The 23,833-nt window shown below is 40.0% G+C and overlaps 1 protein-coding gene across 5 annotated transcripts in view; it reads left to right on the top strand.

Annotated features, from left to right (window-relative positions):
* RNF144B (ring finger protein 144B) overlaps positions 1-23,833 on the top strand; it is a 124,985-nt gene that overhangs the window by 47,456 nt on the left and 53,696 nt on the right. For all 5 annotated transcript variants that reach the window (XM_067537592.1, XM_067537593.1, XM_067537596.1 and 2 more), the window contains one exon: positions 21,615-21,813. In XM_067537592.1, the coding sequence (XP_067393693.1) occupies positions 21,649-21,813 (165 nt within the window). In that variant the 5' untranslated portion in view covers positions 21,615-21,648. The remainder of the gene's footprint in view (positions 1-21,614; positions 21,814-23,833) is intronic.

The raw sequence follows: 23,833 nt of genomic DNA, 5'->3' as shown, positions 1-23,833 counted from the left end.
TATTAGGACATATTTGTGTATGTGAAAACAGTGGAGAAAATGGCATGATATCATTTAGGCTTAGTTACAATAATTTAACTACTCATTTCACATTGAAAACATATGAATGAACTGAAGGGAAGCTGGGCTTGAAATTCACAGATTTCCTGCTGGTTTAAAAACATTCCTTATGTCACAGAATCATGTAGCTCTTATCAGGAAAACAGATTACAGATATGAATACTAAGTATTGGTGTAGTCTTCTAATTCCATTCAGAGTTTAGGGATACCAAGATTAGGCAAGTAAATACTAAATGAACAATACATTTGATTCTTAATGTGGATCAGTTTTTTTTAACACTAATCAGAACGGAAAACTATGTTTACCAATATAAAAATATAGTGTTCTCTTTTTCTTAGTACAAGGCTTTCTCAGTACAAGGCTACCACAAAAATAAGGATGCTGCACTCTACCTTTTCATTATAAGGCTCCGTATTATGAAAAAATATGAAGGCATTCTGCCTTCTTACTGTGTGTATAACCTTTATAGCAAACCCTTCACTGTAGAATGCAAAAATCCACCTCTAGGGAGCACTATAAGTAGTTAAATATTTAGGAGGACTATGATTAAGAAAATCGTGTAGCATGGCGTGCCCTTCTTTTGGTAAATAGAGACTGAATATTTTTGAAGAAATGGATTTAGCATAGACACAGGCCAGGATTGAAATACCTATATGCAGCAAAAGAACCTGTCTTGAGTAGGTGCAGTAACATGAGCTGTCTGGTAACCCTCAAGCTGAAGGGTGAGTGCTTTGGTTGGGGATGGCTTAGAGCAGTTGTTCCCAACACAGCCTGCGGGTCAAAAGTGGCCCACGGGGTCTTTCAGAGTGGCTGCGGCTCCCCTCCCGTTGGCTGCAGGAGGGAGCCACTGCCTAAGTACCCACGTGGAGCACAGTTGCTGGTGCAGGTTCCTTGCTGCAGCCAAGGGAACGGGAGATCCCCCAGCTCCAGCAGAAAGCAAAGTGCTCTGCCTGGGTCCCTAGGCACTGGGTCCTTGCTGGAGCCAGAGGGAGGGGAGCACTGACCTCTCCTCCCCCTGGCTGCAGAAGAGAGCCGCTGCCTAGGGACCCAGGTGGAGCGCACGGTTTCCCTGCTGCAGCCAGAGGGATGGGAGACCCTTCTCACTGAACTTCTTCCCTCTGGCTGCAGTGGAGGAAGGGGGGCTGTTGGCGGGGACTGGTGGCTCTTCAGGTTTGTAAAAATCATATTTGTGGGCCTCGAGCCAAAAAAGTTTGGGAACCACTGACTTAGAGGTCTAAGCATTAGGTTTGGAGCATCTAGATATCTTGAAACAAAAGTTTCAAAATCTGGCTGAGTTGGTGCAGCCCTTTATCCCTACTGAAGTAGATACATTGGCCTGATTCGTCTCTCACTTATGGTTTAGCTACATAGGAAACTGTATAACCCCTCCCCCACCATATGGATACTCTTAGTCCAGTATAATCGTGGCATTTTGGTACAGCTTAACACACACACTCTCACCCCCGTCAGCCCCACCAAAGACATAAAATAAATTTAAAAAAAGAAGCAAATTTATATCAGAATTAGAGTGCCCACATATGGTGGGTGGTGGTGGTGGGTGGGTTATACCAGTGTAACTATAGCGATTTTAATTCACAATTTAGATTATACTGAAAAAAATTTCCAGTGTAGATAATACCTAAAACTGTTGTAAATGAGGAGTTACTCCATTAAAGTAAATGGAGTTATACCAAGGTCAAACCAGTGTGAGAGAAGAATCAGGCTCATTTTGTTTCACGCAGTTTACTATTTGGTAGGATATTAAAAAATAAGACTGTCTACTCTGCATGGACGTTAAAGTCTCTGTGGGACTTTCTATAAGACTAGGGTTTTGCTGGTGGCTAGAATTTCTATTCTTTCCCTTTTTGAAAAGCATAATGTCTGCTGGTTATCGCCCACAACTCATTCTCCACAACAGAGATGGCTGCATTTTAGTAATATTGTGTGTGTGTGTTTGTGTGTGCATGCGCGCAACTTGTGAAGTATTCTGGGTGAAAGGTGTAAGTGTAAAACACTGGTATTGTTTATTGTTGGTTCTCTCCCATCAGGTTCTTGTACTGTACCCAATACCACAGTATAGAAAGCCCAGATCCTCAAAGGTATTTAGGCTCCCAATGTCTATTGATTTTATACAAGTTAGGAACCTAAATACCTTTCAGGATCTGGCCTGAGTGCCTCACAAGTTTTAGAAAAGTGAAAGCAGTTTATCAGAGTTTTTCCCCTCCTGTTGGGAGAAGTAATTCCTTCTTATTATGATCCTCATACATTCAGAAAAGTCCCATGGAAAGAAGTGAGTCACTTCATAAAGAAACAGAAAGAGCTATCAGTTTAAACATGACTCCCAGTTCAACAGTACCTCTCATACAGTAGCCATAACATGAGTCCTTGGGGCTTCTTCCTCTAAGTGTCCACATGTGGAACTGCCATTGATTTAAGTGAGAGTCCCAGACATGAAGTGCTTAGAGGAGCAAGCTCATGGAGTGAGGCCTCAAAGGTCCTTAGAGTTTTAACTTCCTCCCTTTTGTGTTCTTTGGGGGCTGGAGGGGGGGCGGAGGGGCGGAGGAATCTGATGGGGCGGGATAACAATTTACTTAAATATGTCTAAAACTACATAATGTCTAGATATGATCCAGATCAGAAACACAAATACCTCCTGAGCTGGTAGCATAATGAAACCTAAAGCCATTATTGCAGCCTCATACTCACATTGTTCAGCTGTTCTGTGGCATCCATCTCTGACATGGAGCTGGCCTGAGTTCATAGGGACCCTCCTACACAAATCAGAATAGACGCTACTTTACCTTTCACTAGAGTGTAAAATTACACTCACTGTACTCCCTCCTTTGATTGAGGAATCCCTGAGAAATGGGGACAACTTGTGCTTGCAGGCTTCACGCTTGCCTAGGCCTGACTGGGCAATGCACTTTACTATGGAGAGGAAAATCTGTAGGGCTAGGAACCTAGTTTAAAAATGAGCTTCTTTTTTGCATGTGAAGGGAAACATCAAGCTAAACAAAGCAGAATAGGTCATAAAAAAAAAATAACCAGTGACACTGGACTCAGCCTGTATCAATATGGGTTTCCTATTGCAGCACAGCTGAGCACCAGCACTACATTTATCAGCCTCCACACCACACAGAGGGAAATGCAGGTTTGAGGGCCATCGTACACTGCAAATTTACCCACTGCTTTACAAATATTTGCAGAGTTGCCTGTGCCAAATAATTTTGTGCTGATCCATGAAGAAAATACGGTGTTCAGTAATCCCTTTCTACTTGTCTCTCAGATAAATGGATTCAGTTCAGAGGGAACGGAATGGGCATCAGTGCCAGCAGACATTAAAACACTCATTAAAAATAATAAACTATATGATCTCAAATCATAAAGGACCTGATCCTGCAGTCCTTACTCTAGCAAAATTTCTGTTCATCTAAGGTAAAACTCATCAACGTCATTGGGAACAGAGTTAAGCCAGACCCGAGTGCTTTGAATATTCCACCCCAAAGTGGAAATTTCAGCTAATTAAGGAATGTGGGATCAGATCAGATGCATAGTGAACACACTTACCTTTTAAATTAAAATTTCTGAATACCTGTTCCTGCTTTGCTGAAATTGTATCCTCAATATATAAGATCTGCACATGTAGATACACAGTGAGATCACTGTGCTCTATTTTTGGTTTCTTTAATTGTATTGTATTTTCTTAATTATAACAGACTGGGCTTATTGAAGGAGCAGGTAAGCTGGACTGTACCTATGTTTAAAAAACAAACAAACAAAAGAACCACCCACCCTCCTGAACATGTGGGTAGATAAGCACTGTAATTAGAAAGAAATCCCAGCTCTAGATGTGATTATTTAAAAGTACTGTGAGTGCATGTGTGCTATTAATCCTTGCAGTTTTAATTCCTGAACAGTTTTGCGTATATAGTTGTTAACATCCCCAAAGCGGGATAGTTTTATACATGCTACATATATACATACAACATGGGTTGTATCTTTGATATAACTTAACTGTAGACTTCAGTATTAATCTGACTTGCTATGCTTTTCAAATAAGGTTTTGAGACTGATCCTGTAGTCTTTACTTATGACGTCAGTGGGATCACTCGTGAGGGCTCCAGGATCGGGACACATTGGGTAGGATTTTCAGAATAACTCAGTGTTGGTCTAATTCTATTCCCATTGAAGTTAATGGTAAAACTCCTGTTGACTTTAGTGGGAGCAGAATTGGGCCACAATGCTGAGCATGTTGGAAAACCCAAACTTTTGTGTGTTCATACCCTGCTATTTGTTACAGTACATCAGTGTGATACTGTAACTATGTAGGGTTCCTTCCTGGAGAAATCTTTGACATCAGGTAGGCGTTGGAGAGAGTTGTTTTGCAGGCTGTGTCTGTGTCTGAGGGAGACATGATCAGCGTATAAAATTACTTTTGCAAGAAAAATATTGAGCTGTCATGCTCACACTCACTCCTATTTACACTGAAAATCAACCCTGGTAGAAAAGCTCACAACAGACTTGCACCCTTATTAATCTGCTCTAGTAATGAGAATAAACTGGGGAAAGTATCTAGGACATGAGTCATTAATAAAAGAAAGAAAGAACTTTCTCTGGATGAGTAACAGAAGCTTTTATATTGGTGGATGATTTTTATTGTAATACAGATTATTATTATTATTTCATGACTTCAAGTGAGTAACTTTAGAGGCATGACATGATGCATTACATGAAATGTACCCCGTTTAAGCAGGGCTGAATTTTGTCCTGTGAGGCTGTCTCTATTTATGCTTTAATATGATGCCTATCATCATGGCTAACGGGTAAAATTCTTGGTTCTTGTAAATATGGTTACAGATCATGGGGAAACTGTTAAAACAATCAAATTAAATTATTTTTGCAGTCTCCAATACCCTATTTATATACTTTAAAACAAAAATACACATTTTGAAAAAAATAGGGTAGATGATAATCATTTTTGGACAAAATAAATTCCAGGGTTTTAAAAAATTATATATTAAGGGCCAGACCATCAGTGACACAGGTTACTCATAAGCAGGGGATGGCAAACTCCATGAGATTGCACTTGTGGAAACTTGGAAACATTCTGATTATGGGGGGAGGATGTGGTTTGCCCCCAGCAGAAGTTGCAGGGGATTAAACTGGGGGCAAAACTAGCAAGACCTGGGAATCATTTACCTTTACACTCTCTTCCAGCCCCTTCCCCGCATTGCCCTATTCTGCCAAAGAATTCCCTGGTAGCCATTGACCCTGAAACCCTTCCCAATGGATTTCCACAATGTGAAGGAAGACAGGGGATAAGATAACACTAACAGAGTGCCAGTCATAGTCACACAGTTGCAGAGAAAGGTGTTTCTGTGGAAAGAGATGAATGCTCAACTATCTGACAATCAGGGATTTAGGACTGGATTCTTGAAATGTACGTGCTCCCTTACCTTTGTTCACATGAGTACTCCCGTTGAAGCCAATGGGAATATTTGCATGAGCAAGGTTAAACATCGTGCACAAAAGCTTGCAGAAGCTAGCTCTTAGGTAACAAACATGGTGAGGCTTTCAAAGATGGAACCTAACATGTGTGAATATATACAACTTGTCTATATTTCTTTGATACTGTGTTTCTAGTGAACCACCAATTTGTTATTTATTTGTATTGTGGTAGCACTTCGGAGTCCAAATCATGGACCAAGATCCCATTGTGCTTGGCATTGTACAAACCCAGAGAAGAAAGACTGTCCCTGCCCCAAAGAGCTTACAACCTAAGTACAGAACAAGAGACAGCAGCTGCATACAGCCAGACAAATGGGGAGCACGAGGAAACAATGAGACGATGTTGGTCAGCACGCTCAGCAGTGGTCTCAGCACACCAGCTTCCTAACCATTGTCAAGTTTTTTGGGCGAAGACTGATAAGAAAATGTTAGGCCTTTCTGTATAGCTGATAAAATGCAGAGCAAAGTGGATCCTTCTCTGTAAAAATAAATACGTGAAAGCAAGAAATTATAATTTTACAGTAGGCATTTATCAGACTTTTATCAAAGACTAAGTGCCATACATGTTTAATCTGCCAGTTAACATCCTCTCTTAGACATTCTGTGTATTTTCAGAATCACGGTGCCCCTCCACCAATAGATTGTGGATGGAGTCCCTTGCAGAGACTCCTGGTAGAAACCCTGAGGGAGTGTGATGGATGGAACCATGTCCTAGGAAGGCTGGAGGGGGTGTTGAGTCTCAGAATTGAGTTGATGCATCTAGCAGAACAACCCTCCTCCCATTCCCCAGGATCCATGTGGTTTGAGAGCTGGACCCATAGTTCATTCCACAGGCAGGCTGGGAGGGAGAGAGAGCAAACTGCAACTCAAACACCTGATGGAACAATGCGAGGGAACTGAAATGAGGGGAACCTTGCTGAATTGTCCTCCTCTTACCCTTTCCTGCAGGTTTTACCATAGAAGGGATTGATCCAGCCCTCTCTTTTTTCACTTATTTCTTACTTAGGCAAACTCCTGTTGAAATTGATGAGAGATTGACTGAGGAAAGATCTCAGATTTCGTGAGAGCAATTGCAAGAATCGTAGGGGTGACATTGGTTGTTTCCATAAGTGCTCAAACATTGAGTAGAAGTACATCATTTAGCATCTCAGGGCCAAAGGTTACAATATTTAATGGGCCAAGATGACTCCCATTCAAATTGCACTGTAGTCAATGGAGTGACCCCAAAATTAATTGTGGTGTAAAATTTTCAAAACTGCTTAAATGATTTAGATATCTAAGTCCATTTTCAAAGTGACTTAGGCACTTAGGAGTCAAAGTTTCACTAACTGGCAATGAGACTTAAGCTTCTAAGTGTCCAAGGGTAACATTTTCAAAAGCCTCTAAGGATATATCCACATTGCAATTAAACACTCACGGCTGGCCCATGCCAACTGACTCAGGCTCACAGGATTCGGGCTAAGGGACTATTTAATTGCTGTGTAGACATTCAGGCTTGGACTAGTGCCCAGGCTCTGGAACCTCAGGGACCTAGGACAATTAAATAGCCGCTTAGCTCGAGACCCGCGAGCCTGAGTCATCTTGGGCTAGCTGTGGGTTTTTAATTGCAGCACAGACACACCGTAAGTCACTTTGGTGCTCTTGAAAATGTGGACCTTGATCCAACATGTTTAAAAATAAATTAAAACTTCCTAAATTACCTTGGGCAGCATCCTTTTGTCTAAATTAATGAGTGGCCTGTTTTAATATATTATGGAAAGCTATCATTTACTTTTGTTAGTTCTAAAAACAAGTCTGAATGGTGAGTTCTTTGGGTAGCAGAGTGTAGTCGTATTTTGTTTGTTTGTTTTTTTTTGTTCTTAACATTGATACAGTACAGTAAAGTAACTGTTTGGGAAGTCATTCTAGTTTAGCATTAACAAATATTATATGGTGTCAGTCTGGATTAATTTAGCTCTAATTCTTAGATTTGAATCCTATTCCTATGAGCAATTCTTAGAATTCCTGTTATGACTTTGTTGTTACTTCATATTTAGAAAGTACTTGGAAACGTTATGTGCCATACTATATTAGTTTTTCCAGTTTTCTGCATATCCTTCTGGCCTTGGTCACTGAAGTACCAGCTGTAGGAATAGCACGAAATACAAAGGACTTGTTCCTATTTTCCACAGAAGTCTATGGGAATTTTACCACTGATTGCAGTGTTAAGAGGATTGGGCCCATAGACACTTGCCACATGCTGCTTTCACTATTGTGCATTATGAGTATATAGATATGCTTTGGTTCAACCACAAGGTTATGGAGTTCCATTCAGGAATTAGCGAATGAAATTCAGTGGCCTCTGTGTTATGCAGAAGGTTGGATGAGATGATTGTAATGCTCCCTTCTAGGCTTAAAATCTATGAAGATTGCTGTTTTGTGACTCTGACCAGTAGGGAGATGTCATAAAGACCATTTTCCAGATATGCATTTCAGTTTAGTAACAAAAAAAAGCCTAATTTTATTCCAGCCAGTTACAGATGTTGTGGGGTAGTGGGCTGGGGGAGTTTCTCTTAGCTTTCTCTCAATTGCATAATGGCAGCTCATTTTTAACCATAGGCTATTGATAAAATCTTAAATAAAAATAGGCAGTTTGATTTTATGTTCCTATGTCTCCCTCTCCATCAGCTATAATTGATACCCATGCTGTTGCATCTGTTTATATGAATGCTGAATTTGGTTCATTATGTTCAGTGAAGATCAATTATCCCTTTAGTGTAAGTCTCCAAGTAGGTCTTGAAATGATAAGGAGTTGTTACAATGAAGAATCAGTGTTCTAAAATCGCCCTCATTATGCACACTGTTATAAAAATATTATAGTATCTACAGTTATGCCCACAAACACTGCAGCAACACAGTTGTACACTGTAGTGATATGGATAAATACTATAATACTCTTTTGTTTTAATTAAAGTATATCTACTTGTTTGCAAGGAAACCATGTCCCATTAGGATTTGCCATGATGATGATGATGATATGTTTATTCACAATGACTGTGAAACCAGGAAGCTGTTAAAATGCATGCTTTAGGTACCCTAAAATGCTAATAGAAAAATAGAAGAATTGATTTATATATGAGACTAGATAGCAGGAAGCTAGTTAATGTATCAGACTGTAATTCACTAATTAAAAACACTTCCAGTGTCAGAGCTTTTCCACCTACTGCATTCTTTTAAAAGTATTTTATTTATTTTTGGTTCCCAGCACAATATGAAAATCTATTGCACAAAGAACAGCAGCTGAAGTGCTTAATTTTTCAGCCATTCCCAATGGAAACAAATGAGAGGAATTGCCTTTGTTGTGTTATTTTATACCAGACAGCATGTTTATGCAGGCTGCTTGATCTTTAATGTCTTTTCTTAAAATAAAGTGTTTACAGTGCAAAAGACCTTCATGAAAGAGATTACAGATCTGCTAGTTTTAATTTCTTAGTACTGCTAGTTTTGATTTCCTAGTACTGCATAATACTAAAAGGTTTAGAATGATTTCTTTTCCTCTTTAAAAAAAAAATCATTACTACCTGAGCGGCATTTTACAGGATCCAGAAAAGGAGTTATGTATCAACGCTTGCTGTATTCCCAAGGCACCGATTTAAGATGCTAAATCAGTCTGAATGCAATAGAAAGATTTTACAGTTTAAATCAGACCTTCTATCTGTCTTTTTTGAGGCCCCCATTCAGCAAAGCATCAAAGCACTTGTTTTAACTTTAAGTAGGTTAGGGAGTGTCTACACTTGAAAGCTTTTGCAGGTTTTGAGTATTTGTGTTATGTGAGCGGTGCATCCACACCACATAGTTACCCCCAGTTAAGCTGATTCCCTTTGTGTTCATTGCATCCACAAAGCTCTGTGTTTCAGATTAAGTCCTCAGCATTCTGGGTAGTCCTCCCATGATGCATTGCTCTGCAGCTACTTGCACAGTTGCCTACTGGAAAGCACTGGAATTGTGGGACTTGGAGTCAAAATAAATAGTTCCCATGATTACTCGTTTCAGCTGTTACAAGCCAGGACCATTCTCAAAACGCTGTCAGGCAGCATGAGTGTTCTGATCTTTATAGTGCTTAATACAAACAGGCTGCTGTAGAGGTATCTCAGGTCGTGCAATGACTTTAGATCCAGGGTGATCCAGCACCTGAGAATGTGGCAGTTGAAACTGAGCACTTCTGTTTGAACTTTTCCTGGAGCAGCTTCACTCTTTGGACCATTGCTTTTGGTTTCAGACAACTAACAGTGACTGGTGGGACAGGGCAGTGCTGCAGACCTGGGTTGACCAGCCTTGGTGGCAGAACTTTAGGATGTCAAAAGCAACTTTCCGAGAGATCTGTGCAGAGCTTGCCCTGGAACTGCAGTGGTGGAACACTTACATAAGAGCGCTCCTCAATGTAGAGAAGCATGTGGCCTTTGCCATCTGGAAGCTTACCATTCCTGATTGCTATCGGTTAGCGTCTAACCAGCTTGGTGTTGGTAGATCAACTATTGGGGCTGTTGTAATAGAGGTGTGCCCTGCTATCAGGAAGGTGCTGTCTCCCTGGCTCATAAGTCATGGCAATGCCAGGATATTATTGATGGATTTGCATGGTTGGGGTTCCTGAATTGTAATGTGGCCATTGATGTGACCCACATGCCTATTCTTTGCTCCCCACACCAGGCTTAGGGTTCATCAACAGAAAGAGATATTTCTCTAGGCAGCTGCAAGGCCTGGTTGATCACCATGGAAGATTCACCAATGCTAATATGGGTTGGTCTGGAAAGGTCCTTGGTGCCAGGATCTTTAGAGACTGTGAACTGTTTTCTGCAATGAAAAATGGAACTCTGAGGATCACTATGGACATTGATAGTGTTGCTATTCCTCCTATCATTCTGGGAGATGGAGTTGCCTGATGTCAAGACTGCAGGCTAACGAGCAATATCTGCCTTCTATGCTAGATTGTGCAACACACAGCAAGCAGCTATGTAAGAGCGAGGGGGAGAGCCTTGCTGATGGGTGAGAGGAGGAAGTGGGCAGACTTGCTGAATGTTTTGAACAGCCAGAGAGGTGGCCTTTATGAAACACGGCAACTCATCAGGGTCATAAGTTCAGGGATGTATTATGCTTCTACTTTGAGGGGCATGAAGAATGTATATGCCTGATTAATGCATGTCTTGACATTTTATATATAGTGGTGGAAGGATTTTAGTAGAGTTCAGATGGGCATTTCATTACATTGTGCAAAGGATTTATGAAAACAATGAATATCATGAAATTTTCAATGACTTTTAAATAAATAATAATGACACCAAGCTGAATATTGTTCAATAAAGGTATTTACAATTCACAAACATAATATGATGCATAATTAAAAACCAGGTGGAAAAGTGAGAAAAGAAGAGGGGGGGAGGGCACGGGGAAGCAAGTTCTAAGAACCCTGAAATATGTGCTTTTTGAGGTCACAGATTTATGCACCTGGGGAGGTCCAAAATGTTCTCTGCATCTTGTGATGTGGGATGATGATAGAAAGGGTTGTCTTTGGCGGAGGTGGGGGCTAAGGGGTTCTCCCAGTACCCTGTTCTCCTGGTGGCCTTGTGGCATGGAATGGAGGGAAGGGCCTGTTACTTGGAGGTGGTAAAGTGAAAGGTGATCCCAGTGAGCGGAGTTACCAGAGGAAGAGTGCATCAGGAGACACCTAGGGTGTGGCACTATACTTGAACATGGTGCTACTATGTTCTCTAGTAGGGTTCTCCATCATTCTCAGCAGGTGTTCCTAACAAGTGCTGACCATTCCCCTGTCCTTCTCTCACTCCTCTTTATCAGGCTTAATGAACACACCCTCTTCTCCCTCATCTTTTTATCCCTCTGCTGAGTTGTGGATATTAGGCTGATAAACACTTCATTTCTTGACTTCCTCTTCGTCTTGCGTAGGTTGGATGGGCTTTCACTCAGTATTAGCACACCAGTCTGTGATTGCTGAAATCTGTCAGATGGTATGGAGGCAAAGAGAGAAAGAATAAATAGTTATTGTCCAAATTGTAGTCTTTGTGCTTTTTCCTTGATTTTTTTGCAATATCTTTCTCATAGGCTCTTCCCAGTCTTGGGTGAGCTTGGAAATGGTAAGACACTTTCTAAAGCTCTTCCCTGTTTGTAGAGGAAACCTGGGCCTGTGGTGGGATGCGGGTGGGCATTGGGACACCTGGGGGGATTGTTAATAATTCCATGAGCAGGCTACAGATGGGTGATGGATGGAAGGTAGAAGGTTGGCCAGTAGGAACGGGACATTAGTTGCATGTGTAACTTCAGGTTGACAGTGGGATGGGTGTTGGAGGTGGATGGGCATTGAAGGCAGGCTAGTAATTGCATGTCCACCTCTGCAGGCCATCCTTATGTCAGAGGATGTTACCCTGAGGTACATCCCCAAAAGGCAGTGAAGGATTGGGAATGGGCAAACTGGGAATATATGCCACATTTCTATTTGCCAGGGTGGTGCCCCCTGAGCAGGTGCAGGAGTGGAAGGGAACCACAAGCTATATGGGCAATATTGAGAGATCTGCATTGCTGTGCAATTTTCATGCATAATTAGAACATTAGCTTGGGTTTAAATTCTCTTATTTTAACAGTGGTGGATTAGCATGAAATGCACTGCAAAATAAATTCTGCAGTAACCTGAAAGGGAGAGGGAATGCTTTAAAATCTTTGCTTTTTGAAATGTTGCTGTCACTTGAGTTGGGTGATTTTACCTCATAATAACTAGGTTGGCTCCAAGCTGAGGGCATTAATGCAACTGTGAGCCAAAAATATCTAGCGCTTTTTCTTTTGTGCAATATTCTTTTGTGCAGTATTAAAAGCAGAGGATGGAGAGGGAGGGCAGACTGACATGGCAGTGCCCTGATGATACCCGGAACTGTGTCGTTCATTTCCCCCTCTGACAATTGTATTGTAATAAATTATATCTTCTGGAAAAGGTCTCCTCCCTTGTTTAGTCCTCTGCCTGTTATTCAGGAGGTCTGGGGTCTCCATCACCAAGTCGGTCTCAGACTTCAGTAAATCAAGCAGGTCTACAAGATTCTGAGTTTCAGGATCAGTCTCCTTCGGCTCAGTGTCCTGGTTGTCATCTGTGGAGGTATCCTTGGATGTGTCCACAAGATACTATGGTTCAGTGGTGGCATCTATTCCAAAAATAGAATCCAGCTCCTTCTAATAGTGCAGGCCATGCTAAAAAACCCACGACTACCACTGTCTGTGTAGTTAAAAGTTCCTGGAGGCTCATATCTCCTGTTTCCTTATTCTTTTTTCCTGACATCCTTTAATTTCAACCCTGGGTAAACACGCAAAGCTCTACTGACTTCAGTGGTATCATGTTTGCATACATACAGGCTGACTTAGTTACTGTTATTGGACATTGCATGTAAAAGATGGACGAGTGACTTAAATGCATGAGAATAATCCATTTATTGATTTATGCGTTCAGCATCGCTGCAGAAGATTTTCACAATTCACCATGATGTCCCTCAGTGCTGGAAGTTACATTTGGATCACTGCTGTAGTGGACAATCACATGTGTACAGGCAACTCCCTACTGACAATGCATTTGAGGAGACTCTTTGTGGATTGTTTAGTTCATCATGCATATGAAATAACTTGTACTCAATAAATTTGGAGCTTGCTGGTCTTGGTTTGCAACAGCAAACTCTGAACAAATGGGATCTATGATTAAGGTTGCCCATGTAAAGTCAAACACATTATTTGGGGAGGATCTTTAATTATTTTGACGTACAATTTTTAGGAATTGAGGACCCTTCAGTTGAGTGTGTTCATTTGTGTGGCTCCTTCAAAACACTGATTATTCCACTCTCTGGTGATATCTATGTGCATATCCAAACCCAAGATTTGGCCTGCTGAATAAATACTTGAATATTGATATAAATATGTTTACATAGATTTTAAAATGGAATATAATTATTTTATTTTTTATAATTTCAGTGAATATTGATGTTAGCATTTTTCTATTTTTATTTAAATTTTCAGTTGTGCAAAAATTATCGGCTTTATGCATTTTTCAATATGTATTGATTTAATTGTTCACAGTTGCAGGAAATTAGAACATAAGAATGGCCATACTGAGTCAAACCAATGGTCCATCTAGCCCAGTATCCATTCTCTGATAATGACAAGCGCCAGATGCTTCAGAGGGAATGAACAGAGCAGGGCAATTTTGAGTGACATGTCCTCTGTTGTCCAGTCCCAGCTTCTGGCAGTTGGATGTTTAGGGATATCCAGGCATGGGGCTGCACTCCTGGCCATTTTGGCTAATAGCCATTGATGAATCTATCCTCCAAATGATGGGGTATCAGATAGAGAGAGAGAGAGAGAGAGAGTGTGTGTGTGTGTGTGACAATAATTATTTATTAACTGTAGACATTGAGATGAAAAGTTAAAGCTTTATAACTGTTAAACCACAAATTGTTAACTGCATGTCAAATATATACAATCCTTAAATCAAATTCTAATAAGTTCTCAAGCAGCATTTTTCTTACTTGGTCTTTGTGCACATTTTGACTATTATCGATGGGCGTATTTTTATTATCAGTTTGTGTACGGTGAAATTGACCTCTACCGACATTTACCAATAAAAATCTAATTAAATCCTATGAATTTGGACTGCATATGTTATGGTGAATCAGACGATCTATTTATTTTATTTGTTGTTGTTGTTCCTAGCTTTTTGTCTGAGAAATAGAAACTGCTTTTCTGTGATTTGGATCAGATGTATTTTTCAAATTTACATTGATTCCAGAATATAGTGTTTTTAAAATAATTATTGATAATACTTTTTAGCTTTATATGATGAAATTCAGAGGGATGCATTATTGGTCATGATAATATTGAAGTTGATTCAATAAAAGATATTACCTCACCTACCTGGTTATGACAAGTCAAGCAACAGATATTTTGGACTTATTAATATAGGGTCAGATTTACCCTGAACTACATCAACTTTAGCCTCTACTTGTGGAGCTACTACCAACACAGTTTGAAGCTTCTATCTTGTAACTCCAAAGGGTGAAAAGAGTCCATATAGTTTGCCCCCCAGTGATGATTATTCCACCCACCCACCCCCAAAGGCACTCAAATGAAGACTTGCCACTGGCAACCAAGTGGAAACAGACACAAGGAAGGCAAGGTACATTCCTGAAAGTAGTTAGTAGATTTTAAAAAATTTTCTTTGAAAATTTTTTTTTCCACCAAACTCATTCAGTGTAGGTTTTGCTCCTATGATCAGGTAGTTTTCTAAGAAACTAAGTTTTTCTAAGGGCACCCCAATGTCAGGAAGTCCCCAGGACAAACAACACCTGTGGACCCCTTGAATGCTTCTATTGTTTGTTTGTTTTTATTCTGCGCTCCTCCACTATGTTTCTGTCTGTATTCATTCATTCACCTCCAGACCAGCTTCATTCTGCTTTGAGGATGCCTTTATGTTTTCTTGCTTATGGATTTTGTTGAGACATTTCAATGTTGCTTTGAAGCACAAAGCTTTGTCACATTCCAGAAACAAAGTGAAAATGTCTGCAGCAATTGAATGAAACAGACAGAAACACTGATAGTACTGAACAGTCAGCAAATTGCTCTCCTGGCAGCTATGCTACCCTTCCCTAGGGCTGGCCTTCTATAGGACATCCATTCAGATTCATTGCATTTGCTGGACATACCTGGTCATGTAGCACCAAAGCTGTTATTATCAGAGTCCTATGGTTATGGAAATGTGTGCGCTTCTGACAAAGCTGGTGCTCTTCTTTTCAAGTCAGTAGAAATGCAATTTAAGGAAACATACCATATTTCTTGAAAAATATGTACAGTGTAAAGAGAGAGTTCCAGAGGGGTAGCCATGTTAGTCTGTATACAGCAAAAACAACGAGAGTTCTGTGGTACTTTAAAGACTAACAAATTTAACAGAACTCTCGTTGTTTTTAGTGTAAAGAGAGTAGATAATGACGGTTTTTTAAAAAAAATAAAGCTCTGGATCCCTTTTCTTTTCAACTTGTGATCTACATCCCTGGCATAATGCCACTGATTTACATCAAGGATGAATTTAGTTTAGAATCTCCCTCAGGGTTAGAATGTTTCTGAAATACTTTCTGTATTCAGAAAACAGCTGATAATTTTTATTATTGTTCAGTGAAATGGTTTATTGAACAGTTATGCTCTGTACTCTAGTCCATTCAGCTTTCAATGAGACTATTATGAGCTGGGTGAAACTTTGCTATGGGGTTACTTAAGATTGGTAGGTGTGAATATATTCTTCAGATAACATAAGAACAGCCATACTGGGTCAGACCAATGGTCCATCTAGCTCAGTATTCTGTCTTCTGACAGTGGCCAATGCCAGATGCTTCAGAGGGAATGAATAGAACAGGTAATCATCAAGTGATCCATCCTGTCAGCCATTCCCAGCCTCTGGTAAACAGAAATCCCTGCCTATCCTGGCTTATAGCAATTGATGGACCTATCCTCCATGAACTTATCTAGTTCTTTTTTGAACCCCGTTATAGTCTTGGCCTTCACAACATCCTCTGTCAAGGAGTTCCACAGGTTGACTGCATTGTGTGAAGAAATACTTCCTTTTGTTCATTTTATGCCTCCTGCCTTTTAATTGCATTTGGTGACCTCTAGCTCTTGTGTTATGAGAAGGAGTAAATAACATTTACTTCTTTACTTTCTCCACACCAGTTATGATTTATAGACCTCCATCATATCCCCCCTTAGTCATCTCTTTTCCAATCTGAAAAGTCCCAGGCTTCTTAATTTCTCCTCATATGGAAACAGTTCCATACCCCTAAGCATTTTAGTTGCCCTTTTTCTGTACCTTTTCCAATTCCAATGTATCTTTTTTGAGATGGGGCAACCACATCTGCATGCAATATTCAAGATGTGGGCGTACCATGGATTTATAAAGAGGCAATACAATATTTTCTGTCTTATTATCGATCCCTTTCCCAGTGATTCCCAACATTCTGTTAGCTTTTTTGACTGCCACTGCACATTGAGTGGATATTTTCAGAGAACTATCCACAATGACTCCAAGATCTCTTAAGTGATAACAACTATTTCAGACTTCATCATTTTATATGTATAGTTGGGATTATGTTTTCCAATGTGCATTCCTTTGCATTTATCAACATTGAATTTCACCTGCCATTTTGTTGCACAGTCACCCAGTTTTGTCAGATCCCTTTGTATCTCTGCACAGTCTGCTTTGGACTTAACTATTTTGAGTAGGTTTGTATCATCTGCAAATTTTGCCACCTCACTGTTTACCTCTTTTTCCAGATCATTTAGTAATATATTGAACTGTACTGGTCCCAGCACAGACCCCAGGGGACACTACTATTGATCTCCCTCCATTCTGAAAACTGACCATTTATTCCTACCCTTTGTTTCCTATCTTTTAACCAGTTACTGATCCAGAAGAGGACCTTTCCTCTTATTCCATGACAGCTTACTTTGCTTAAGAGCCTTTGGTGAGGGACCTTGTCAAAGGCTTTCTGAAAATCTAAGTACACTATATCCACTGGATCATCCTTGTCCACATGCTTGTTGACCCCCTCAAAGAATTCTAGTAGATTGGTGAGGCATGACTTCCCTTTACAAAAGCAGTGTGGACTCTTTCCCAACAAAACATATTTATCTATGTGTCTGGTAATTCTGTTCTTTACTATCATTTCAACCAATTTGCATGGAACTGAAGTTAGGCTTACCAGCCTGTAATTGCTGGGATCATTTCTGGAGTCTTTTTTTAAAAAAATTGGCATCATATTAGCTATCCTCCTGTCATCTGGTATAGACACTGATTTAAATGATAGGTTACAAACCACAGCTAGTAGTTCTGCAATTTGAGTTCCTTCAGAACTCTTGGGTGGATACCATCTGGTCCTGGTGACTTATTAGTAGAGCCCTGCAAATCTGTGGATATGTGCTTTATATCAGTGGACCATTTCTTGCGGATTGTGGTTGGATGATCACTGTGGTCGGGACCTCTCTGACTTCTGTGGCAGGGCTGGAGCAGCTGCCAGCCAGGGGTGCAACGAACATCTGATCAGCTGTTAGGCAGGGGGGATGAGGCTGATCATCTGTTAGGTGGGATGAGGGTAATCTAGAAGAGGGAGGGTGGATTGTGGGTCCGGTTAAAGTTTATTCCTGCGGATGGGATTGCATGTGGATCAGCATATTTGTATCCATGCAGGGCTCTAATTAATTTATCAGTTTGTTCCAAAACCTCCTTTAATGACACCTCAATCTGAGACAGTTCCTCAGATTTGTCACCTAAAAAGAATGGCTCCGGTTTAGGAATCTCCCTCACATCCTCAGCTGTGAAGATGGATGCAAAGAATTAATTTAGTTTCTCCGTAATAGCCTTATCTTCCTTGAGTGCTCCTTTAGCATCTTGATCCTCCTGCAGCCCCACTGGTTGTTTGGCAGGATTCCTACTTCTGATGTACTTTAAACATTTTTTGGCTGTGACTTTTTGAGTCTTTGACTAGCTGTTCTTCAAATTCTTTTTTTGTCTTACTAATTATATTTTTACACTTGTCAGAGTTTATATTGTTGTTTGTTTCTTGTCGGGGGGAGGGTTTATTGTCTTTAGTTTGCAGAATATTAAAGAAATGTATCTACTCCCCCCTCTAAACTCCCTCGCAAAACTCCCCTGTTCGCTAGCTCCTGTGGTTGCTTAGGAGTGGGCTTTTTAAACCCTGGTTCTCCCTGACTAGCCACGCTCCTTGGTTAAGAGCTGATGGGTACTAAAGGGCTTGGGGATCAAAAGCTTGTTAAGAAGCTCTCAGCCTTTTCTAGCTGGCCACTAGGCTCAGAACATGGTCAGTCAAGCAGCAAAGCACACTGTAAGTATAAGCCCCACCTAAAACAAAAGGGTGTGTGAATTTTTGGCTGACTATTATTTTCAGTAGGTGTGCATGTCTGTGGAAAGAGAGATCTCACAGAAACTGAGGTCAGACAAGAACAGACAAAGTGAGAGAGACAGCCAGAAGGAACAACTAAAAGTGGATGGCTGATCCTGGAAGAAACATGGGAAGAGATTTTTTTGAGCCAGGGTGCAGGCTGAAAAGAGTGCTTTTGGTGTGAACAAAATAAGCTATTTTCTGCTACTTTATTCTTTCTGTATTCAGAGACATAGGGCTTTGCACATTCTCTGTAAATAAATAAAATTGCATCAAAGAATTACCTGACTGCCAGCAATTTGTATTCCCACTGGAACACCGACAGGTCCCCAAACTTTGACTAGTTCTCCAATCAAAAAGGGGCAATGTTACATTTCATACTTGATTTGGGTATTCTGTCTTAAATAGGTTAAAGCATTGTGTAAGAAAAGGGTAAGAAAGGAAAGGTTGGGAAAATAAAAGAGATCACAGTGCTTATACAGATTTACTTAGTATTTTTAAAATCGGTTTTCAAAGCCCTTGTTTGGGTGAATGACATTGAATTGGTGACAGTAGGTCTTCTGACTTTCTTCAAAGATCTATATTTAAAATTTTTATTGACTAACCAAAACACTGGACACCTTCTTTTCTTTTTTTTCCATTCTAGATGTGTCTGGCTGTTGGTTAATTTATTTGTGTTGAATTTGAATTTTTGGCATGTGCTTATTAGATTTTGGGGCAGTCTATTTGTTGATTTATAATGTGACTTTTAATCTATTGTAAAGGCACTTCGATGGGCCTCTGTTACTGTTAGCTTAAATAAGAAATAAATAAACCAACAGGACTTTCATTACTTCCAGTTTTTTTTACCTGTGTACCAATTAGAAGATTGTTTATGGACTGACTGCCATGGGGAGGCCTAAATCTTGCATAGCGGGAATGTTGTAGGTCAGGATTGAGGTGTATCGTTTGGGCTGCATGAGGAAAGATTGCAAAGTGTGGACTCTGGATCAAATCCTGCTTCCTTTATTCACTTGTAGAGTCCCACTGAAATGGGACTATGTGCTAAGTAATGTGAGCAGGATTTGACCTCATTATGAGCCAGATTCTCTAGTCCACCACAAACTTCACTTTGTGTCACTGGTTGGAAATCCCCACAAGAGAACTCACCCCCCCCACCCCCCCCATGATGTTGAATCTCTGCCATAGCTGCCTCTTGCACCAGCTGCCCCTCGACCCCTGGTGTAAGATGGAGAAAGGGGTGCAGTAGGAGTGGGGAGTAGTGGCGCCAAGCTCTACCAAGCTCTGATCTGCAAATGGCAGAGTAGCTCCCATGCTACTTGAGCCCCCACCTGGAAGAGGCAACTCAGGATCGCGGAGCCACAACCAGCTCCCTGTGGCTGCCATTTTCCACTACTTCCAAGCACAGCTCAGACATAGTGGAGAATCAGGGTTGGTCTGTTTCCAGACACTAGTGCTACTTGTCATTTTGCGTGCCAAATTATGACCATTTAAAAAATTAATAAATAATCTGTAACTCCATGACACATTTTGAGTCTCATTAACCTCTTTACATCTTTGTTAATACACCGTACAAATCCAGCATCACAGTCTCTGTAAAACTAGGTGGAAATCTGACTCTGGAAAAGATGAAAAACCATTTCTGTCTTGCAATCCCAAACCTAAAATATTCCCTCTCCTCTTTTTACTTTCCCTTCTATTTCCATCCACATCTTTTACTATATGTACCGAAAATGGGAAATTCTGCATAGGACTGAAGTGAATAACATAGTGCTTCAGTGCATATGGTAAGAGCGTAATACTGTGAAGGTACAACTGCAGTAGACGTGTGTGTGTGTATCTGTGTAAACATAACCCAATATCTATAGAATTCCAGTGTAAGAACTAAAATATAGAACTAAATAACAGGTAGTTAGTTCTTGATTCACTATAACATTTCCAGTGACTCACTGACATGTCACTGTTGCAGCAATTACACAACAGTGAATTTTAGATTCTGACTCAGAGGTGTTTTGTTCCAAAGCCTTCTGGCAATGGCTATAATTTGAGCTTCACCGTTATGAGGAACTAATTGTTATGAATGGCATGGTAGCATAGAGAGACTGAACTAAGGATGATGGAATGAGATTTGGACCTAGTGATAGTGAGCCTTAAAGGAGAACTTAGCTTTGGAAAAGCACCCAAAATTTTGGATGCATGAGTCAGCTACATTGCTTGGGTCTGCAAAACTGGGACCAAAGTCTAACAGGAAAGACTCTTCTTATGGTATTTCAGGACTTCATTGCCAGACACAACCAGGAAGTACAGAGAAGTCTAGAAATTGAAAATAATTTCTAAAATAACCTAGACTTTTTATATCTCCAAAAAGGTTATGTATGGGCTCAGTTCTATCTGGAGAAAAATATGTTTCTCTCTCACTCACACATGAATACTGGACCTGACTCTCCCTTACCATAGTGACTTACAGCTGTGTAAAGTGAGTGCATAATGGTGTCATTCTGATTCGCCAAAGTTTTCTCTGGTGAAAATGACTACACACATTGAAGGCCATCAGAGATTCAGGCGTCTAGTTCTAAGAACACTCTCTAATGTATACTGTATATAATCCTGCCCCCAGGTTGTAGAACAAATCTGTTCAGAGATCTGAATAGATTTCAGACCTTCTGACTCTCTGTCCTGTGCATTAATCACTACACCTTACTTTTTCTATTTAGGAACGCTCTGAATAAAATCTGTATATTTGCTTTCCACCATGTCATATTTCAGAATTTGAAATGCTCCATTTAAAGTGAGGATCTTGAAGCATAATATTCAAATGAAATTATTCCCAGTATTCTGCAGTCTGCAAACATTCACGAAACTAAGTAGAAGGTTTTCAATCAACATCTTTCAGTTCAGCGGACAGAGGTTTTCATCCACATATACAATATACAAACTCTAAAATGAATTAGAAACTACAGTTAGATTAGAGGAAACTCACTTAACCAAACCCCTTAGATGGTCTACATTGCATTATTATGTAACCTATTTTGCTACTGGCATTGTTTTTTTGGGAGTTTTAGCTGTTATTTTTCTTTCTTCAGGTTGAGTGGACCAGAGTAAGATATTAATGTACGGATGGACAGTGCTGGTAACATCTGCCATCACACCATGACAGCTGGTGTCTCAGAAGCTGGAGAATTGGCTCTGGAGCCTCTAGTCACTTGCAAGCTATGTCTCTGTGAACATTCTCTTGATAAGATGACCACTCTTCAGGAATGCAGCTGCATCTTCTGTACATCGGTAAGCAGTGTCAGCACCTTAATCAAGAAATAGAGTAATAGACTGTGGCAGTAGAAGGGACCTATTATGTTGTTATGGCAGGAGTCAGGCAATGATGTCATTTAATCTCATCCATGACAATACAGGATTGTTTCCTGAAGTACACTTGCTACTGCTTTGTCTAGTCTTGCTTAAAAGAATATTGACATTAATGAGGCTTTCATCAGTTTGGAATTTTAACAAAGATACTCCCATAGCTAATAAAATGTATATTGGTTGAATCATGAATTACAGCAAGACACTTTCTTTTTAAGATTAGCTGAGCAATTAAACAATTCATATTCAATCAGCATCATTCTTTTTCCTTAAGAAAAAATATTAATACCATAAGATCACTATAGAGTTCTATAGAATCTTTATAAAATGCTTCTTCCCCATAAACATTTTATAAGTGGTCTAAAGAAAACAGGCCTCAAACTCTTCAGTTGCAGGTCATACTGTGGAGATACTGCTCAGGTCACAGGTAGAATTTTGTTGTCGATTGTGGGTGCGTGAAGAAGGCTGATTGAGGTATAAGGAAAGAGGCAGAGTGACTTGATAATGGTCACACAATGGTCCACCCAAAATTAGACGTCAGTATTCTACTGGCTTCTTTGCCACTAGGCAAAACTAGACCTTTTAAACTGTAGAGCACGCATAGAGACCATAAGAAGATTTTTTTTTAAATAAATGTCTTCTTTGATTTAAAAACAAAGATACAAAACTATTCCAAAGAATAATTAATTATGGGTAAGTACCAAACAAACACTTAACTAAAATACAGTTCTGTACTACTATATCATTGCACCTCATGGACCAGATTCTGATCTCTGTTTCATTGTGTGAATCCAGAGTAACTTTAGTAACTTCAACTGAGTTAGTCCACATCTATGTCAGGGTAAATGAGATCGACATCTAGCTGCATTTTTTATAATGGACAATATTCAATAGATTGAAATAGAATCTGTGACTGTGGTTTTTCTTTTTTAACTTTATTATGATTTAACTTCATACTGATTAAACAGAGCATTCAAGCTATCCAACCTATATCTTTTTGTTTTCAAATTTTTCTCTAGCAGGTAGCATGAAAAAATGGTTTTGAACACTGTACATTTAACATTGTGGAATTTCTGTAGGCGAACATGTGGGAAAGTTCTAATCAGTCTGCGTTATTATAATTTTTATCAAATCCTTTTTGGATATTCTTTACATTAGTAGACCGCAATCTTTAACCACAAAAAGAGTAAGTGCCAGATCATCAACTGATGTATATCAGCCTAACTCCACTGAGTTCAGTGGAGCAATGCCAATTTGCAACAGCTAGGAATCTGGCCCTCGATCTAGTATTCACACACTTTGCAGAATGTGTCCAAATATCTCATTCATTTCAATGGGATTTTAAATGTTTGAACAGCTCTTAAGTGTTTAAGCTTTGTCTCACTTTTGGTGTCTGTCTACTTTTGTCTTTATGCAGTGTTATAGCTGTGTCAGGTCCAGGATATTAGAGAGACCAGTTTCTCTCACCAGCAGAAGTTGGTCCAATAAAAGATACTTAGCTCATGCACCTTGTCTCTGTAGTACCTTTGTCTTTCACCGTTATTCTGTTTCCTTCTCTCTCTTTGTTGTTCTGTGCATGTCTTGTGTGCGGTGTGGGGGACGGGCAAGGAAGGAACACTTCCCATTTCTCCTGTTGGTTAAGCTTTCTCTGTTAACTGGTAGATTTTTCACAAACTAGGCTGTTGTGGCAATGTGTGGCTCAGGTTACTGAGGGCTGAGTCACTGATTACACAGAATGCTGTGTTCTTTCATGTTGATCCTGCTTGCTATCTTTCTGTCACTTCTCTGAGCTTGCTGAGAGCCAGATAAATGTATATAAGCTAGTTGTGATGCAAGTTCAATGTTTCCATTCTACATATTGTGTCAGAGTGGGTAATCTTTCTCCATACCAGCTGAGAAGCACTACTCTGTATGAATCCAAAGGGCCCTCAAACTGCATGTGCAA

The sequence above is a fragment of the Emydura macquarii genome, unplaced genomic scaffold, assembly GCF_026122565.2.
Source record: "Emydura macquarii macquarii isolate MOO-44397 ecotype Brisbane River unplaced genomic scaffold, CSIRO-AGI_Emac_v2 contig_431, whole genome shotgun sequence".
Taxonomy (NCBI): Eukaryota; Metazoa; Chordata; order Testudines; family Chelidae; genus Emydura; species Emydura macquarii.
The sequence above is the reverse complement of the archived record's forward strand: the minus strand, read 5'-3'. Positions and strand labels throughout refer to the sequence as shown.